General features: G+C 37.8%; 2 protein-coding genes across 5 annotated transcripts in view; one reads left to right on the forward strand and one right to left on the reverse strand.

Moving 5' to 3' along the window:
- Positions 1-15,232, forward strand: part of ECD (ecdysoneless cell cycle regulator) — a 42,647-nt gene that overhangs the window by 18,624 nt on the left and 8,791 nt on the right. Inside the window, exons 10-15 of one of the 4 annotated variants that reach the window (XR_013338656.1) lie at positions 3,887-3,993; positions 4,128-4,311; positions 5,251-5,318; positions 7,014-7,237; positions 9,428-9,638; positions 11,998-12,094. Coding sequence is in view for 3 of the 4 variants with exons in the window: in XM_077778558.1 (XP_077634684.1) it covers positions 3,887-3,993; positions 4,128-4,311; positions 5,251-5,318; positions 7,014-7,237; positions 9,428-9,638; positions 11,998-12,023 (820 nt within the window). In the remaining variant the exon portion in view is untranslated. Of the gene's footprint in view, positions 1-3,886; positions 3,994-4,127; positions 4,312-5,250; positions 5,319-7,013; positions 7,238-9,427; positions 9,716-11,997; positions 12,708-15,232 lie in introns of those variants that run through there. The other 3 variants (XM_077778558.1, XM_077778560.1, XM_077778559.1) reach the window with 3 other exon arrangements.
- Positions 11,016-15,232, reverse strand: part of NUDT13 (nudix hydrolase 13) — a 17,717-nt gene continuing 13,500 nt past the window's right edge. The window contains exons 6-9 of the mRNA XM_077778561.1: positions 14,718-14,843; positions 14,442-14,553; positions 13,015-13,169; positions 11,016-12,063 (exon numbers count right to left, since the gene is read on the reverse strand). Of these exons, the coding sequence (XP_077634687.1) occupies positions 11,869-12,063; positions 13,015-13,169; positions 14,442-14,553; positions 14,718-14,843 (588 nt within the window). The 3' untranslated portion in view covers positions 11,016-11,868. The remainder of the gene's footprint in view (positions 12,064-13,014; positions 13,170-14,441; positions 14,554-14,717; positions 14,844-15,232) is intronic.

The following is a 15,232-nucleotide window of genomic DNA, read 5'->3' on the forward strand; positions in this document are numbered from 1 at the left end:
AAAATTGTCCCCAGTGAAGAACCACTGATCTAAATAAATAGATCTTGAAAACATGATATTGAGTGAAAAAAGCAAATTATAAATGTGCACAGTATGGATGCCATTATGTATAAATTTTTAATACATAAAATACTATATATTATTTATAGATATATATATATTTATTCATTCAGCCAATATTTATTGAGTATGTCCAGGCACTAGGGATACAACAAGCGAACCCAAAGTCTCCCTGCTCTTATGGAGCTTATGTGCTAATAGAGGAGAAAGGCAATAAACCTCTATATTATGTTAGATGGTGATAAGTGCTTTAAAGAAAAAAAACTGTGAGGAGAGAGAGGTACAGGCTGCTCTTCTAGATAGGCTGGTCAAGGAGGCCTTTCCAAGGAGGCTTAGTTTGAGGAGAGACATAAATGAAGAGAAGGAACGAGGCATACGGGTTTTCAGGGGAATAAAATTCCAGGGAAAGAGAACAAACAGCAGTTACAACATAGATACGTACATGTACACGCATGCACACACACGCGCACACACACACACACTTGGACCAGAAGGATTGTGAGAACAGTCACTTCTGGGTAGCAACAAGATGGATTGGAACTGATAGTATTGTTCATCAAAGGAAAAATTTTAACTTTTTCTATAATTTTTTAAGTACACGCATATGTTACTTTAATTTTTTTGTTAAATGTCAAAGTGAAATCATACCTTTAGATTAGAAGTATAACAATATTATAATTCTAGGTGGCAGGCATATGGACTTTTGTTATATCATCTTTTTTTTTTTTGGTCATATCATCTTTTGGACTTGTCTGTACTATTTAAATCTCTTAAAACAAAAATTAAAAATAAAAAAGAAGTCATCAGTGATCACCCACTGGTTATTTCATTGAGTCCAAACTTAGCCATTTCAGGCTCACTGTGCTCTCATCTCAGTCCATCTGTTCAGCCCTCTCTGCCACGCTTAAGCCAGACTGAACACCATTTGCTTTGTGAACATGTTCCTCATTTCTCTGCCTCTATATAAAATGTTCATTTCCTCTCTTGCCTGAAGTTTCTCTACCCTATCTTCCTTGTCAAAATCTTACCCATTTTTTAAGGCCTAACTCAACTACCTCCATTATCTCTCTCTTTTTTTTTAACTTTCCTATAGTTAATGTAATTATCTTCTGTGACTCTACATAGCACTTGGTATTCCTATATGATTTTGTATTTTGTTATAATCACTTGTGTATTTCTTTTCTCTCTTTAGTAATATTTATATAATATGGAGTAGGGGCAATTTCCTTTCTCACATAATTTAGCAAGGTTTGCAGACCTTTATTATATTAATGCAAGTCCATTCTATAACCTGATTAGCTCCAGTCTAAATAGGTCAGGGGCACGTGGGTGTCTTAGTCGATTTAAGTCTCTGACTTCGGCTCAGGTCATGATCTCGCAGTTTGTGAGTTCGAGCCTCTCATCAGACTCTGTGCTGACAGCTCAGAGCCTGGAGCCTGCTTAGGATTCTGTGTCTCCTTCTTTCTCTGCCCCTCTCTCACTCGTGCTCTGTCTCTATCAAAATAAATAAGTATTAAAAAAATTTTTTAAATAGGTCAGACAGGGCTCAAGATTTCATTAGTTTATGTAGCAGGTCACATTGGGGTGCCTGGGTGGCTCATTCAGTTAAGTGTCTGACTTGGGCTCAGGTCATGATCTCACGGTTCATGAGTTCGAGCTCTGTGTCAGGTTCTGTGTCCAGGTTCTGACAGCACAGAGCCTGGAACGTGCTTCAGATCTCTCACTGCCCTTTCCCCACTCACACTCTGTCTCTCTCTCAAAAATAAATAAGCATTAAAAAAAGAACAGGTCACATTGCCTTCATAAAATAACATGCTTATACAGATAATTTCTGTGCATATTTCCTCATTAGGAAAGATCATAAAATAGTATAAGAAGACTTGATTTCAAGCTTTTGCTGTCCAACTCAATGACCTTATAAAAGTTATAGAACATCACAGAGCTCTGGTTTTCTCCTCTGTAAACAGGATTATTACTTCATAATAGTAATTAGAGGACTAAATAAGAAAATGTATTAAAAAAATTTTAATGTTTATTTTTGAGAGAGAAAGAAACAAAGCATGGGCAAGGGAGGGGCAGAAAGAGAGGGAGACACAGAATCTGAAGCCGGCTCGAGGCTCTGAGCTGTCAATACAAAGCTCAGGACTTTGAGCAGGACTTGAACTCAAGAACTATGATACCATGACCTGAGCCAAAGTCAGACGCTTAATCGACTGAGCCACACAGGCGACCCAATAAGAAAATGTATTTAAAGTGCTAGCCTAGGATATTATACCTGCAAGATTCATTTTAGTTTATACTTTCCTCTGGGTTTTCTTTTCCTCATATATATGCTATATATAAATTAAAAGAGTTGTCCTAAGCAGCTTCATAATGGTGTTCCATGCAGCCTGCTGCAGAGCGAAAGGCAAAGGTGAAATGGATACATCTCTGAGCCTCCAGACTCCATTTCAGTCAAAGCAGTTTTTTTTTTCCAGCTTTACTGAGATATAACTGAGAAACAAAATTTTAAGATATTTGAAGTGTACATCATGGTGATTTTGTTTTGTTTTGTTTTGTTTTGTTTTGTTTTATGGTGATTTGATATATATACATGTGAAGGGATTCCCACCATCAAGTTAATTGACAATTCTATCACCTCACATATTTATCTATTTTGAGGAGCAGTGAAAACATTTAAGTTCTACTCTCTTAGCAGATTTCAGTTATATAATAGAGTGCTATCAACTATGGGTACCATGTTTTACATTAGATCCTCAGACTGTATTCAGAAACCATGTACCCTTTTACCAACCTCTCCTTATTTCCTTCACCCCCTAGTCCCTGGCAACTACGTATCTACTCTGTTCCTATAAGCTTTACTTTTTTTCAGATTCTACATATATATGATACCACACAGTATTTGTCTTTGATTTATTCAATTAGCATAATGCCCTCAAAGTCAGTCCATTTCACAAATAACAGGATTTCCTTCTTTCTCATATATATATATATATATATATTTCTCTGAATAATATTCCATTGTATTAATATAGCACGTCTTCTTTATCCATCCATTGATGGGACATTTAGGTTGTTTCCATGTCTTACTGTTGTGAGTAACACTGCAGTGAATATGGGAATGTAGGTATCTCTTCAGTATCCTTTACGTATGTACTCAGAAGTAGAATTGTTGGATCACATGGTAGTTGTATTTTTAATTTTTGAGGAATCTCCATACTGTCTTCCATAGTGGTTGCACCAATTTACATTCTTACCAGTGGTGCACAAGTGTTCCTTTTCTCCACATCCTTACCAATGCTTGTTCTCTCTTGTCTTTTTGGTGGTAGCCGTTCTGACTGGTGTGAAATGATATCTCATGATTTCGATTTGTATTTCCTGATGATTAGTGACGTTGAGTGCCTTTTCATGTACCTGTTGGCCATTTGTACACCTTCTTTGGAAAAATGTTTATTCAGGTCTTCAGCCCATTGTTAAATCACATTGTTTTCTTGCTGTCAAGTTGCATAAGTTCTTTATACATTTTGGATATTAACCCTTAATCAGATATGTGTTTTTGTAAATATTTTCTCCCATTCAGTAGGTTGCCTTTTCAGTTTGTTGATGGTTTCTTTTGCTGTACAGAATAGTTTTTCTTTGAGCTCTTTTATATTTTAGTTACTGGTAAAATTTTATTTGAGAAAAAGAGGTCTATAACTTAAAACAATTGTTTAAAAACAAATTAGACTAGATAATTCCTTCAAGCTTTAAGATATTACTTTTTTACTATTATTATTCTGACCTGTCTTATAAAAAAAAAAATCCCCATGTCTTTTATTTTTTATAGCTCTCTTGCTCTGAGCCCAGGAGAAGAAATCTTAACCTTATTACAGACAATGCCATTTGATATAGAAGAGCTTAAGAAGGAAGAAGCTAATCTTCCCCCAGAAGATGGTAAGTGATGAGCCAAGATAGAGCAGAAGAGTGAGGAAAAATTAAAATATTCCACTAGGTCTCATAGAGCCCTTCTCTGAGAGTACCTGCCATGTGAATATAGTATGGCAGTATCGTGTTTTCTTCTTTTTCAGATGACCAGTGGTTAGATCTCTCACCAGATCAGCTGGACCAGCTACTGCAGGAAGCTGCTGGCAAAAAAGAAGCAGAGCCCATTTCCAAGAAGGAGGAACAGAACTATGACTTAACTCAAGTCTCAGAAAGCATGAAAGCTTTCATATCTAAAGTCTCAACCCACAAAGGAGCAGAGTTGCCTCGGTAATTTGTGTTAGAATATAAATATCTAAGTAGTTAAAACCCAGATGTTGAAGTCATCTAGTCATTGCAATTTCTTCTCTCTCTCTCTCTCTCTCTCTCTTTTTCTTTTCAGTAAATGATTTGTACTGATGTTTCCCTCTTTTGGTGCCTAGTACCATGATGACTTTTTTGGAGTCATATTTTTAATAGCCTGATCCTTTGCAATTCTTCAAGTAAGTCAGAGAGACTGCTCAGCAGATCTAAAAGCTTCCATCTCAGAGCTGTGCAAGGAAACTTCATTTTGGTCTTTAAACTTTTACTCAGAACCTTATAGACTCTTAACATCTAGCTCTCAGCAAACCCACACTTTAGATCTGCTACCCCACAAGCAGAGTGGAAGCTTCACATTCAAAAGAAGTGGATAAAAGAGTTCATCAGAGGAAGAAATAATAACAGAAGAAATGGGAAGTTATATTTGGCAAATAATAAGAAAATAAGGTAGATAGAATTGTTACATGTATAGCAAATATATCTTTATTCATGTTGATGCTCTTAAACCTCATGAGAAGATTAAGATTTATGTTCAGTATCCTCTCTTTAAGAAAGCAGAGATAAAGAAAGGTATGTTCTTATTTACTTTTAAAGAAATAGGCTTTGTGTAAATTAACTCAGATAAGTGATTTCTTCTGCTAATGCTATATATATCTTGTGGGAGGTGGAGGGTGGATAGGTCCCTAAATTAGCATAAGTTAAATGTGCATAAACAGAGTGCAGTTTTTGCTTTTATTACATCACTCTTTCCCATTTCTTTTCCCCTGCAAGACCATTTAAACTGCAGTTTTTCTTGCTGTACCTCTTGAGATCCTATATCTGGTAGTGTTCCTAAGAGTGGCACTGTTTTAAAAATAGCTCCAAAGAGTTATGTTCAGGATAAATGGTCTTTTTCCTTTAACCTTGCAGAGAACCTTCTGAGGCTCCAATCACTTTTGATGCAGATTCTTTTCTTAATTATTTTGACAAGATTTTAGGTAAGTTACGGTGCGATGTTTATTTTCATTTTGAAACAGTATTCTCATTTTGAAACTGCAAGGCTGTGGCTAGAGCACCGGAGTATTGGGTCCCTTGGAAGTTAAAGTATTTGCTTTCTCTTCATGATTTTAAGTTGCTTTCAACCATGAACTTCTGCCCAGTTGAATGACTTTGCAGAGAATGCTTAGCTCACTGCTTGACATAGTAGCTGCTCATTCATTATTCGAGTGCCTGAATGCTGTGTGGCCAGATATGGTTTCCATATTATACTGTTTATTCTCTTTTACACTCACTGTACTTTACACTAATAATAAAAAGACAAATAGCCCAAATTTAAAAATCAACAAAGGATTTAAATAGGCAGTGCCTTGAAGAAGAAATATAGACAAATAAATATTTGAAAATACTTAATTGTTTCTAGTAAGTAAATACACAATGCAAAATAAAAACTTATTGGGGCACCTGGGTGGCTCAGTTGGTTAAGTAGCTGATGTCAGCTCAGGTCATGATCTCATGGTTTGTGAGTTTGAGCCCCACATCGGACTCTGAGCTGCCAGCTCAGAGCCTGGAGCCTGCTTCAGATTCTGTGTCTCCCTCTCTCTCTGCCCCTGCCCAACTCACGCTCTCTGTGTCTCAAAACTGAATAAATATTAAAAAATTTTAAGAAAAAAAACGTATACTTTTGTCTGTCATATTGACAAAGCTTTTAAAGATTGACAATACCCAGTTTTCTCAAGAGATGAAGAAATGGGCACTGTCAAACTGTGAGCGTGAAACTGTAAGTTGTCTTTCTCTGAATGGTTTGGTACCCTCGAAAATTTATAACCTACGACTTAGTAATTTCATTGCCAGGAATTTTCACTATGAGAAGGACATAATGTGCTAAGATGGTGATTGCAACATTGTAATAGCAAAAAATTGGAATATCCCAAATGTCCATGGAGAAGGAAATGGTTAAATAAATCATAGTACATTTGTATTATGAAATATTGTGCTATCTAAAGAAAGAATAAGGTCCATTTATGTTTTCACAAAGAAAGAGTTCTAAGACATATAAATAAGTGGAAAAGCAAACCATAGTTTAATATGCATATATATGAATTAAAAAAACACCCTTATGTTTATATTATAATGTATAGGACTGTTAAAAGATGTTTAACTCTTGGAAGAGAGTGAGATGTGAGACAATAATAACCCTGTATGGCTTGAATATTTACATCAAAATGTATTCATGTATTCTGTAGTTTTTAAATTTTTTAAGTAAAAAAATTTAGTGATTGAATTCTCATTAAAAAAAAAAAACAAACTGGGGCGCCTGGGTGGCTTAGTCGGTTAAGCGTCCGACTTTTGCTTAGGTCATGATCTTGCCGTTCGTGGGTTTGAGCCCCGCGTCGGGCTCTGTGCTGACTGCCAGCTCAGAGCCTGGAGCCTGTTTCAGAGTCTGTATCTCCCTCTCTCTCTCTCCTAGAAATAAATAAAAATATTTAAAAAAAAAAAACAAACTAAATTTTTCAGCTCAGCCCGTGTACTTTTCTGCAAATATCTGCCAGCAGTACCATTTTCTGGAAGGGATTTTTATGAAGTTATTTGTGTATGTTGGTTCTTTTATGCAGATAACACTTAACTCTTTTGAAAGGTATAATTACTTGAGAAGAACTTACCATGTGGCTCTTTCTGTGCTGGGGTCTGTGTAGGGCCAAAACCTCATGAATCAGATTCCGATGATCTGGATGATGAAGACTTTGAATGTTTGGATAGTGATGACTTGGATGATGACTTGGATCTTAAAACACAAGGGACTGGGGAAGAAGCATCTTTAAAAGGAACTCTTAATGATCTCAAGTCATACATGGCCCAGATGGACCAGGAATTGGCACATACCAGCATTGGCAAAAGTTTCACCACCCAGAAGCAAATGGTATATGTGTGTTTAACCTCTTCCCGTGTCTGAATATCTTAATATTATGAAGGAAAGCTAAAACTATATTTTATCCTAGTTTCTCTTTTTCTTTCCTTTTTTTTTGATTTGTGATCATTTTTTGGTGAAAAATTTGATTTTTTAACATCTTTTTTTAAAAATTGAACTTACTGTCAAATTGGCTTATATAAAACACCTAGTACTCATCCCAAGTTCCCTCCTCAATGCCCATCACCCATTTTCCCACTCCCCCCTCCACCGTCCACACCATCCACCTTCAGTTTGTTCTCTGTATTTAAGAGTCTCTTGTGGTTTGCCTCCCTCCCTCTGTTTGTAACTATTTTCCCCCTCCCTTCTCTCATACTCTTCTATTAAGTTTCAATTTATTTATTTGAAATAAATAAGAATGTAAAATTGCTAATGTTTCTCTAACAGGATGAAGGATTATTAAGCTCATTCTCCTAAATATAACTTATTTTTTTATCTTATTTTAATGTATTATGTTTATTATTCATAAATGTATTAAATTTATAAATTTATTATTAAAATTAAATTTTAATTTATTTTTTTAAGTTTAAAAAAATTTTTTTAATGTTTATTTATTTTTAAGAGGGAGCAAGTAAGTACAAGCAGGGAAGAGGCAGAGACAGGGACAGAGGAACCAACACAAGCTCCATGCTGACAATAGAGAGCCTGATGCAGGGCTCAGACTCACAGACTGTGAGATCATGACCTGAGTCAAAGTTGGATGCTTAACCGACTGAGCCACTGAGATGTCCCTTAAGTTTAATTATATTAGTTATTCTACGTTATCTATCAGGATTTAAAATAAAAAGTCATGCGATGTGGTCAGACTATTATGCAGTTACATTCTACTACTAGCAGCTTACACTGACTTTAAAAAAAAGAGAAAGGATCTTAAATATCCAAATAATTTTCAAGTCTTAGTAGTGTGTATTATGTTTTTAATTTAGAACCAAATTAAGACTTCATCTTCCACTCTTTTTTATCCTAGTTTTTATACCAGCAGTGTCTAACCTATACCTCAAAGACATGAAAGAGTGGAACCTCTGGATTAGGGTGAGAAATCCAGTTGTGCCACCCATTGTGAATATATGTCCATTAACTAATAATCCCTATGTTGTAGAATTAACATGAGAACCAAATGAGACAACAGTAAAACGCATAGTAAGGCCCTTAATGAGTGTTGTTCACCTTGCTTTCATCATCTAAACTACATTTAAACTAGAATCGCTTCCATTATTGCCCAAACCTCATAGAAACCAAGAAACCATATTGTTAGATTTATTTAAAGCAGTGTATCTTAGGGGCGCCTGGGTGGCCCAGTTGGTTAAGTGTCCGACTTCGGCTCATGTCATGATCTCACGGCTGTGGGTTTGAGCCCTGCGTCGGGCTCTGTGCTGATAGCTCAGAGCCTGGAGCCTGCTTCAGATTCTGTATCTCTCCTCATTCTGCCCCTTCCCTGCTCATGCTCTGTCTCTCTCTCTCAAAAATAAATAAACACCAAAAAAAAAAAGTTTAAAGCAGTGTATCTTAGATTTTAATATGTATATGAACCATCCAAAGATCTAAGTAGAAGTAAAGTAAAATATAGAAAATAAAATAAAATTCTGGTTAAGTAGGTCTGGGGTGAAGCCTGAGATTTTACATTTCTAACAAGCACCAAAGCAGTGCACATGCTGCTGACACATGAACTGCACTTTGAATAGCAAAGATACTAAGGGTCTATAGATCAGACTACAGTCTTTCACATCCTTTCCCCATCCAAACCAGAGGCTCAGATGACAACTCAGAATCTTTCTGGTTGGACTTCACATAGCCTCAGGTTTTTACTTAAAAGTTTTTTCATTGGGAGAAAAAAAAAGAAAAATCTAGTTTCTTTCATTTAGAAAAAAAATAGGTTCCTTTATATATATGTATATACATATATTGGAAGAAGTCCAATTTATGAAACTTTTCCTAGAAAGAAGTGTGTTTTAATCTTTGGAACCACATTCTAATGTGTGTGTTAAATTGTGAGGTTTATTAGACTTTTTTACTTTCTGTCATTAAGGATAAGAAATTTCTTTTAATTTAGAACTCAAGTTTACATTGTTTAGTTTTTATTGTAACTGCCATCCAACCTAATGGCCTACTATCCCATAATGTTCTTGTCTCTCCATCAATAAGGAACCTCTATCTCAGACTTCCGGTCATAATTCAGATGAGGAAGATTCTGGTGCAGGAGGGTCTGTTATGACACCGGTGGATATAGACTTGAACCTGGTTTCAAACATACTGGAATCCTATAGTTCCCAAGCTGGCCTGGCAGGACCTGCTTCCAACCTTTTACAAAGCATGGGAGTACAGCTGCCTGATGACACCGATCACAGACCAACAAGTAAGCCGATGCAAGATTAACCAGTACGCCTCACCTCTTTTTTCTTCTTAAATAAATATTACGTCTGATTGTGCTCATTTCTAGTCTGGATGACTGTGAGGTACATAAAAGGTTTTGAAGTCCGCAGGAGAGAGAATATCAAGCTCCTGGAGAGCCCTGAGAGGAGATTCACACACTCCATGTTTAGAACATTAAGTGTATCTTTGTTGAGGGTTAAAGGCAAAAATAAGGAATGAATGAGTTGCTTTTTTATCCCAATTACCAGAAATGACTTTGAGCCAGCCTCACTCTGGCGGCAGATACATTTGTTTTAATGTTTGACCTGTTTTCACTATTCTGCTTCATGAACTGAATGGGCTTTTATATTGTTAGCACCTTCATAACTCATTGCCACATGAATAGTATCTATCCAGGTAGGCCCTGTACCAAAGTTCCTTTTATTTATCTGCCATTTCCAGTACCCGAACCCTGCCCTCTTTTGCCTCACTTTTCAGATATCCTTGGAGTTCTAAGAAGCAAAGCCCTCTCCCTACTCACTGCCAGGAAACAAAGTTCAATGTTGCAGCTCCTCTATTAGCCTCTCTCATCTTTTCTTTTCCAAAACAACACATTAATCCAAAAGCAAACAGTTACTCCATGGTAAGTTTGAGAAATTCATAACCAGGAATCCTGCACACTCCCCTTTCTGTCAGTATTTTCAGATTGGAGGATGTGTACACATGTGCTCACAAACACACCCACATAGAGACCGAAAAGATTGGGAGATGGTAATACACATGGACCCTGAACTGTTTTCTTCTAACTGCAAGATATGAAGAAATCTCAGGACCTCTCTTTCGAGAGTACTTTTCCCTTCTACATGCTGGGTTCAGTTCAGGGCAGGGCAAACTGCCAACCTAACAGGACAATCAAGACCCATCACATCCTATCCCTCAACATTTCCTGATGAAGGCACTTTGATTTCTCCAAAGCACTGATGATTGGCTGGCAATGGCAAGAGCAAATGACCTTTTAGGATCAAAGGGAAATTCAGTGCTTCATCTTGTCTAGTTCTAGAATCTCTTTTGCATAGTCCTATAGACTTTGATGTGTGAATAATGTTAGGGTCTCTGGCACTTTTGTCTTTTGTCATAAATTAGTTTCTAAAATCATCCCAAGATACAACTTTTTCCCATCCATTCCTCTTTTCAGACAGATCTCTAACTGTATTTCTTCTGTACAGTGCTTCAGTTCTTCCACATTTGAAACCTGAACTTAAATGTTTATCACACTAACAGACAGCTTTTCTCCCTCCCTATCCCCTGTCCCCAGTTCTCACTTTCTACAGTTTCCTCACTTCATAAAACAGAAAAATACATCTGAACCAAGGTGTGGAAATTTATTTTATTCCTCCAGATAAATTCTTCTCTCCTGTGATGAGGTATAGAATGACATACATGAATGATGAGAAATTCTACATTTAATTTATTCAATAAAACTCAAGAAATAGTTCATCCTCACTAATCCCTTAGGTGAAGTTAGAACACTTAACTAGGTATGCAAATGGCTGTGACTATGGTACATTTAGGAAGTCAGACATGGCAAAGTGATCATCTTTTCCTTGGGTCCACAAGCTGAGCAGGTTAACAGCAAAAGATTTAACTATCTTAAGCTCCACTGACATGCAATTACCTCAGCCAAACATCACTGCATCTGATTTATTACAGAGACTCTGAGGAAAACCTTGGCTCCCACTTTTCCTCATCCCTTCAGATGACTTAAATATGACTTTTATTTAAATACCATGTTGTACTATTTTTCTTAATTCTGTGAGGATGAAAAGTCAGGAGTAGGTTGAGATTTGCTATATATTTTCAATAGTAAGATAAAATTATATCAGGCACATTTTGGCAGTTAGTATAAATCCAGCATTAACAAGATACATGCTGAAATGTTTGCTTCCAAGTCCTCAGTGAAAATGGGTGAACAAAGGCCTACATCCAAACTAATGCTTCAAACTTCCCTCTGATTTTGATGAGTGTCATCTTATCAGTTTGGCATTTTTGATTGCCTTTGAATAGGAACTTCCTTAACACTGCTGTTAGAGGCAGCCCGCTATAGGATCACCTTCCACTCTGCCTTAGTATGAAGTTAGCCTGGAGATGGCCTTTTGTCACCTCCCCTTTATCACCTGATCTCCATTATGCCCCTCCCAAGACACCAAGAAGGGATCTAGATGTCTCAACCTGAGCTAAGCAGGCAGGGTAGAACAGGCTGGCTTTTCTACCCATTCCTTAATCAGTTGGTGGGCAATGGCTAACTTGGGGGGCAACCAGAATGTCTCATTCTGTTGCTGAGGGTATGGATTATTTCTCCTCAGGGCTGTGGCCACCTCATCATGACTGAACCAGCCAGCTGCCTCTAGTTCTCTCAAGTTCACCTGGATCTAAAAGACATAAAGAAAAACAGGATGTAAGGTTAGGAGCTATAAAGTTTAGAATACTCTAGCCAAAGGTGAGAAAACGTTTCCAGAACTGAGCAATACCTGGGATCTACAGGCTGGGGGAAAAATAATTTTAGATATTGCACAGAAGCAAGACAGGCATAATTAAAAAGTGAGAGATTTATTTTTGTAAATAGTGAAAAAGAAAAAAGTGCATCTTGAAAATCCTGTAAGCTGAAATACTGAAGAGTGGTTAACAGTAAGCTGTAATATATAAATAATTCTTCTTTTTCTTTGTACCCCTATTGAGTGTATAAAAGAACATAAAATTACTCTTCTTTTTTTTAAATAATTACTCTTCATTAAAGGATAAGGGATAATTAGTGATAATCAAAAGCATGGTATCTTCTTTGCAATGCGAATACACCCACAGGAAGCTGAGACAGATGAGGTATTATGAATGCTGTGCAAACTGAAACACACAGGTAGGAACCTGTGCCCATGATGCCATCTGTCAAGGATGCTACCAAAGAGCAAATTGAGGCTGGGTAAGGCAACATCTAAATCCCTTTCTACCAGAAGTTCCTAGGAGTTTATATAATTCGTCCCCAACATCCTACCAGACTAGAACAATAAAACCCATCCTGAAATCCATCATTCAATTTGATATATTTATTTTGTGCCTTCTCTGTGCAAGATACTCTGTTAGGTCCTGATGATAAAAAACCAACTGTCTCATGACTGAGATGCAGATAAGGAAAAATGGTGATTATGTTGGTACTCTGAATTTCATGAAGATTGTTTCCTTTATAAGATTGCAAATTCCTCAAGTGACCAAATCACGTTACACATCCTTTGTATACTGTAGACAATGCTGGACCAGACAGATGCCTATTGACCAACTTGAGTGAAGCAAAGGAAATCTCACAGCCGAAGGGAAGCATCAGAACTTACCTCTGTCTGCCCTGATTTCACAGTTGCATGACAAGCAATCATGAGTGAGCTATTAGGAAATGGCCAGTGCTGGGATGCAGAGTACTGCAGTCTTTCCACCTCCAATCCCACCTCTTCTGCAACTTCTCTCCGGACAGCCTCTTCCAGACTTTCACCTATAAGCACTCAGATTAATTCAGGACAGCCCTGCAGCGGGAAGGGTGATACAGATGCCCATTTGTGAAAGGAGCACAAACTGGCTCCAAAGTTTCAATGACGTATTCTTGGGAGAACCCTAAATCCCAAGTCTCTATAACAGCAGGAATCAAGTCTGGGGTTGGGTGCTAAACTGCAGTACTTACACTAGTCATTTGGTTATAATAGAAAATAAGAGTGGGAGAGGCTACTGCTGACCTCAGCTTTAATACAATTCTAATGTTTATTTTTATTTTTTAGAAAGACAGAGTGCAAGTGGAGGAAGGGTAGAGAGAGAGGGAGACACAGAATCTGAAGCAGGCTCCAGGCCCTGAGTGGCCAGCACAGAGCCAGAGGCAGGGCTTGAACCCATGGACGGTGAGATCATGACCCAAGCCAAAGTCAGATGCCTAACCAACTGAGCCACCCAGGCGCCCAGCTTTAATACAATTCTAATGCCACATTTCACTATTTGCAAATTTTACCCCAACAGACTAAGAAAAAAAACAACCTGTAAATACGTATGGAATTCTAGTTAATATAATGCATGCTGAAATATTTCGGGAGAAGTGTATTAATGTCTGCAAACTATGCATCAAAGAATAAAGTGGATTGACAGGTGGATAGAATAGATATGTGATAAAGTAAATGAAGAAAAGAAATTATGGAATCTAGGTGGTAAGTGTATGGGTGAGTGTTAACTGTAGAATTCTTTCAGCTATGCTTTATGCTTGAAAATTTGCCTAATATTGAATAATCATAATGCCAGAAGGCAGTTATTTTTTTTAATGTTTATTTTTGAGAGAAAGAGTGTGCATGAGTGGGAGAGAGACAGACAGAAAGGGAGAGAGAGAATCCCAAGCAGGCTCCACACTGTCAACCCAGAGCCTAACGCAGAGCTTGATCCCACAAACTGAAATTGTGACCTGAGCTGAAATCAAGAGTCAGACACTGAACCAACTGAGCCACCCAGGCACCCCAGAGAGAGAATCATAAGCAGGTTCCATGCTCAGCACAGAGCCCAACAGAGAGCTACATCGCATAACCTGGGGACCATGACCTGAGCTGAAATCAAGAGTCAGATACTCAACCAACTGAACCACACAGGTGCCCCAGAGGCAGTTTTCTTGACATGATAGGGAGGAGTGTGCTTAATACTCTAACCACTGTGGCAATAAGGTATTTCTTTAAATACCTACTATTATTAAACTTTTGTGTCCTCCAGTCATCTATATATGCCCTAAACTCCTTACCTATATCACAAAAACCTGCCAAGGCAGAATACATTCCCTTGGGAAAGGAACTCTGGCGGGCAAGCAGGCATCGAGTCCCATCTGACACCAGAGTGATCACCACAGGAGCCACCTAGGAAAAGGGGATAGAAACTTAGACATTAGGGCTTTGGGGCCTATTAGTGGGATGAAGGATTGGATAACTAAGGAAAGCCTTTTAATTGTACAGGCTTCTATCCCCAGGACAGAGTAGTGCATAGCCTTCTTGTATTACTGTCCTTTTAAAGCAGTGCTTACCTGTGGATAATAGATGATCTTATTGGAAGGGCATACACGCTTGCTACCAGCCATATTCTTCTTGGTGGGCTGCCCACTTCTGCTACAGAACTGATGAGCATCATGCCAACGGAGAAGAGCCTGAGCCTAGGAATACGAAGATGGGCTTGGTTTCATTTGGAGAATATGGAGCTCATCTATAATAGTCCTGGGCCTAGTATTTGGAGTAACTCAAAGGGAAAAGCCAATCCCTTTCCAGCTCACCTACTTTATTATTTTTTTAATGTTTCTTAAACATTAAACATGAGAGAGAGTGCAAGCAGGAAAAAGACAGAGGGAGAGAGAATCCCAAGCAGGCTCCATACTGTCAGCACAGAACCCTACTTGGGTCTCAGTCTCATGAATCATGATTCATGAGATCGTGATCTGAGCTGAAATCAGTAGTCAGACTGACACTTAACCGACTGAGCCACCCAGGTGCCCCCAGATCCCCGACTTTAAATGGTTATTGCTTTACTTTTAAATGTGTAAACTTT

Source organism: Crocuta crocuta, unplaced genomic scaffold (genome assembly GCF_008692635.1).
Source record: "Crocuta crocuta isolate KB4526 unplaced genomic scaffold, BGI_CrCroc_1.0 scaffold167, whole genome shotgun sequence".
NCBI classification, from domain to species: domain Eukaryota; kingdom Metazoa; phylum Chordata; class Mammalia; order Carnivora; family Hyaenidae; genus Crocuta; species Crocuta crocuta.